Genomic DNA, 4,415 nt, shown 5'->3' on the forward strand with positions numbered 1-4,415 from the left:
GACTGTGCTCTTCTGGTTTGGAAGGTTTCAGTTCAAAAGTCTGCTATCATCCTAATGACTCTCTGCCCCTATAGGTCAGTTGGTGCTTACTCTTGGCTGCTTGCAGAATTTTTTCTTTCATCTTGATTTTGGACAGGTTCATCACAGTGTGTCTTAGAGAGGCTCTGTTTGAGTTGAGATGACCCAGGTTTTGATATCCATCTAAAAAGAGTCTGTCTGGATCTTTAGTAAAACTTGGGCTCTCACGCCTTCCTGAGTGCCTGGCACCGTCTCCTCCGCCTCGGCCAAACATGGACTTCAGGGAAATTCTTCTGATAGCTTCTAAAGGACAAGGTGTCAACAATGTGCCGAAAAGGTATAGTTTGGCAGTGGGGCCTCCAAAAAAAGACCCAAAAGTTAAAGGTGTCCAATCAGCAGCAGTACAAGCTTTTCTTAAAAGGAAAGAAGAAGAACTCAGAAAAAAAGCCTTAGAGGAAAAAAGGAGAAAAGAAGAATTAGTGAAAAAGCGAATTGAGCTCAAACATGACAAGAAAGCAAGAGCTATGGCCAAAAGGACAAAGGATAATTTCCATGGTTATGATGGGATTCCTATTGAGGAAAAGTCAAAGAAGAGGCAGGCAATGGAAAGGCCCACCAGCCAGGGAATAGACCCAGAGTATGAAATGGAAGAAGAGGACGAATTCTATGAAAACAATCAAGGAGAATCAGAACAGGAATATGAGGAAGAGCAAGAACCTCCCAAAGTTGAAAGCAAACCAAAGGTTCCCCCCCTTAAAAGTGCCCCACCACCCATGAACTTCACTGATCTACTGAGGCTGGCTGAGAAAAAGCAGTTTGAACCAGTGGAGATCAAGGTAGTGAAGAAAGCAGAAGAGCGGCCTATGACTGCAGAAGAACTTAGGGAGAGAGAATTCCTTGAACGAAAGCATAGGAAAAAAAAGGTTGAGACAGACACAAAACTACCTCCAACTGTGTCTAAAAAGGCACCCTCTCAGAAAGAAAGCATGGGCACCAAACTTAGCAAAGTTTCTGGAGACAAGCATCCTTCTTCCAAGGGAATGCCCCTTCCTCATGCTGAGAAGAAATCCAGACTCAGCATTGGCAATGAGAAACACTTAGCTTTGTCTTCATCCAAATACATGCCAGGAGAGAGGACCAAGGCAGGATCTGGCAATAGCTCCCAACCCTCACTTCACGAGGGCCATAACAGACCTGTTTTCAATGGGGCTGGAAAGGCCCATTCTAGCACCTATTCATCAAGTGTCCCAAAGACTTCTGCTAGTGGGATGCAGAAATCTGTTACTGAACACAAAGCCAAAAAATCTCTTTCCCATCCTAGCCATTCCAGGCCCGTAATCACTCCACACAATAAGATTAAGAGTCCAGGTGTCAGGCAGCCAGGCAGCAGCTCTAACTCAGCCTCTGGTCGGCTCAGCCCAGCAACTGCTCATCCCACTGTTAGTTCTGGCCCTATGCCCAGGCGGCAGAATGGCAGCTCCAGCTTAGGACCTGAGCGATCCCTCAGCGGGACCAAAAAGCCATTCAGTGACTCAAATCCCTCTGGTCGGACAGTCAGTGCTGCTAGTGGCCCTGGGCGACCTACAAGCAGCTCAGGTGGCCTGAGGCGGTCTACAAGCAGCTTAAGTAGCCCTGGGCGACCCGTCGGTGGTTCAGGTAGTTCTGTGAGATCTGTGTGCAGCTCTGGAGGCCCTGGGCGGCCTGTGAGCAGTCCACATGACCTTCAAAGACCAGTGAGTGGCTCAGGCCCTCTTGGGCGGTCAGTCAATGGCCCTGGGCGATCTGTAAGTGGCTCAGTTCCAGCTGGACGGACTATTGATAGTTCAGGCCCTGGAAGACCAGTGAGCAGCTTGGGACCTGGACGAACAGCTGGTAACTCAGGTCCCCTCATAAAGCCCAAGTGCACTGTTGTCTCAGAAACAATTTCTTCCAAGAATATCATTAGCAGGTCTAGCAATGGACAGATGAATGGAATGAAGCCTCCCCTATCTGGCTACAGAACTGTCCAAGGTCCTCAAAGGCTTTCCTTCCCCACCGGTTACAAAAGGCATCGAGAATATGAAGAGGAAGATGATGATGAATACGACTCTGACATGGAAGATTTTATCGAAGATGAAGGAGAATCTCAGGAAGAAATATCCAAGCACATTCGAGAAATCTTTGGCTATGACCGAAAAAAATACAAAGATGAAAGTGACTATGCCTTACGTTACATGGAGAGTAGTTGGAAAGAGCAGCAGAAGGAAGAAGCAAAGAGTTTACGACTAGGTATGCAAGAGGACTTAGAGGAAATGAGACGTGAAGAAGAAGAAATGCAACGTCGAAAGGCCAAGAAACTCAAGAGGTTTTAGCTGCTGCTTTTGTTTTTGTGAAATTCCAGAGACCTTTTGCTGCAAGAATTTCCTTCCTTCAGGCTTGAAGATGCCCCCTTACCATTGTAGATTTATACTTGGGTACTCAAGGAGAAGGCATGCAGACTATTATTTGCAGGCTGTCATTTGAGCATGAAGTATTTTCAAATATTTTCCAGGGTGAAATCTGTAATGCAGATGATACAAGGCCCACCGTGCTCTTATGAAGTTGATTATTCACAGATGCCAACCTTGATCCTAATGAGCTATGCACTCTAATATGGGACTGCTCACCAGTCAACCAATCTTTTGTTGTTCATTTACTCTTTGAAAGGAGAAAAAAGATCGTCCCTTGACTAATATAATTCTAATATGTGAGTAGGGCATACTGCCTGGCTCCCAAACTTTTTATGAGGAACCTGGCCCTCCCATGAATGTTGCCGGCAAAGTGACTTGTCCCGATCTAAGTTTGGGTTGAGAACTTAGAGTAGGATTACTCTAGATAGAAAATGTAGAGTAGGATTTATAATTATCATATGGATGCCATCCCTGCGACTTTGAAGTGCAAAGTAGAATAAAGTATATTCTATATTAAAAAAAAAAAAAAAAAAAAAAAAAAACTTGGGAAGTTTTCGTTTATGATAGTCTCCAGTAGGGCTTCCATTCCTTTGGGACAATCTTCTTTCCCTTCAGAAATCCCTATTATTTATATGTTTGAACACTTCATGGAGTCTTGTAGTTCTCTAAGCCACTGTTCTGCTTTTTCTCTCTTCTTTTCTGCCTCTTTAACTACCTGGGTTAACTTAAAAACTTTATCCTCTAGCTCTGAGGTTCTTTCTTCTCCATGTTCTAACCTATTTTTGATATTTTCTACTGCACACTTACATTCCCTGTTTGTCTCCTTCATTTCCTTAAGCTCCACCATATCATTTTTGTATTCTACATGTCTCTCATCTGACTTTTGGTTCTGTCTTTCCATTTTCTCATCCTTTCTTTTTATTGTCCTTATCATCTATATTTTAAATTCCCTTTCTGACTAGTCCATTAATTCTTTATAGATGGAGTCTTCTGCAATAGCTGCCTCATGTCCTTGGGGGAGTTCCTCTGTTTTGTTTTTTTTTATGTTGCCTGAATTTTTCTGTTGGTTCCTCCTCAGGTGTACTTGCTTCTTGTTCACCTCCTTGGTCTCCTTTTCACTTCTCACTGCCTACTTTGTTTCAAACAGAAGTCCTTGCTCTTGATGATAATATGTTGCCATGTGTCACTGGGACACCAGATAGCACTGTGTTTTTTTCAGCAGACAGAGAGCATAGCCAGCAACCTCTATGGACCTTATTCCAAACTTAGTTGCCCTTGGCAATTGCCTGATTGTTTCCTCAGCATTCATACCCTGCCAAGTTGGAATCTTAAAGCTCATAAGAATCCTTCAGGGGCAGGTCTCACAGTACCCACTGACTCCAGTTCCTGTGGGGTGCAGGAGTCCTTCAGCCTGTCCTAAGAGTGCAGTTCTGATCCCAGCAGGCAGAATTAAGACAGCTGTGCTTTAGGCCCCGGTTAAGACCTTCTCAAGATCCTCTCACAATGGTAACCCCCTGGCCACTGAGACCTTCTCAATATGGCTGCCTCACCAGCCACCAACCTATGGCAAATCTCCTCTAACTGGCATTCAAATACAGTTGCTGTATACTATTCGAATCTACCCACTGTACCAAGCTTTCCACTCAAAGTGCAGCTACACCCAACAACTGAAAACTCCGGGGCAGTGCCTATGGCTCAGTGAGTAGGGTGCTGGCCTCATATACCCAGGGTGGCAGATTCAAACCTAGCCTCAGCCAAACTGCAACAAAAAGTAGCCGGGCATTGTGGCAGATGCCTGTAGTCCCAGCTACTCGGGAGGCTGAGGCAAGAAAATCACCTAAGCCCAAGAGCTTTTTTCTAAAAAAAAAAAAAAAAAAAACTCTAGAAAGGCTTTCTCCTGTCCCAGACCTCTGTGGGAGGCCAAATGATCTCAGTCAGTTCCAATCACTTGCCTAATTCATCAGATTT

At 44.6% G+C, this 4,415-nt stretch overlaps 1 protein-coding gene across 1 annotated transcript; it reads left to right on the plus strand.

The window, feature by feature from the left end:
* Window positions 1–241: 241 nt before the first annotated feature.
* LOC128577448 (protein SPT2 homolog) lies at window positions 242–2,831 on the plus strand. Its single transcript, XM_053579679.1, has one exon. It carries the CDS (start codon window positions 291–293, stop codon window positions 2,367–2,369), a length of 2,079 nt encoding a protein of 692 aa, XP_053435654.1. The 5' UTR covers window positions 242–290; the 3' UTR covers window positions 2,370–2,831.
* The last annotated feature ends 1,584 nt before the right edge of the window (window positions 2,832–4,415 follow it).

Source organism: Nycticebus coucang, chromosome X (assembly GCF_027406575.1).
Source record: "Nycticebus coucang isolate mNycCou1 chromosome X, mNycCou1.pri, whole genome shotgun sequence".
Classification (NCBI taxonomy): Eukaryota; Metazoa; Chordata; class Mammalia; order Primates; family Lorisidae; genus Nycticebus; species Nycticebus coucang.

Coding starts and splice junctions, on each gene's coding strand:
- LOC128577448 (XM_053579679.1), top strand. CDS start 291: ATGGACTTCAGGGAAATTCTTCTGATAGCTTCTAAAGGACAAGGTGTC.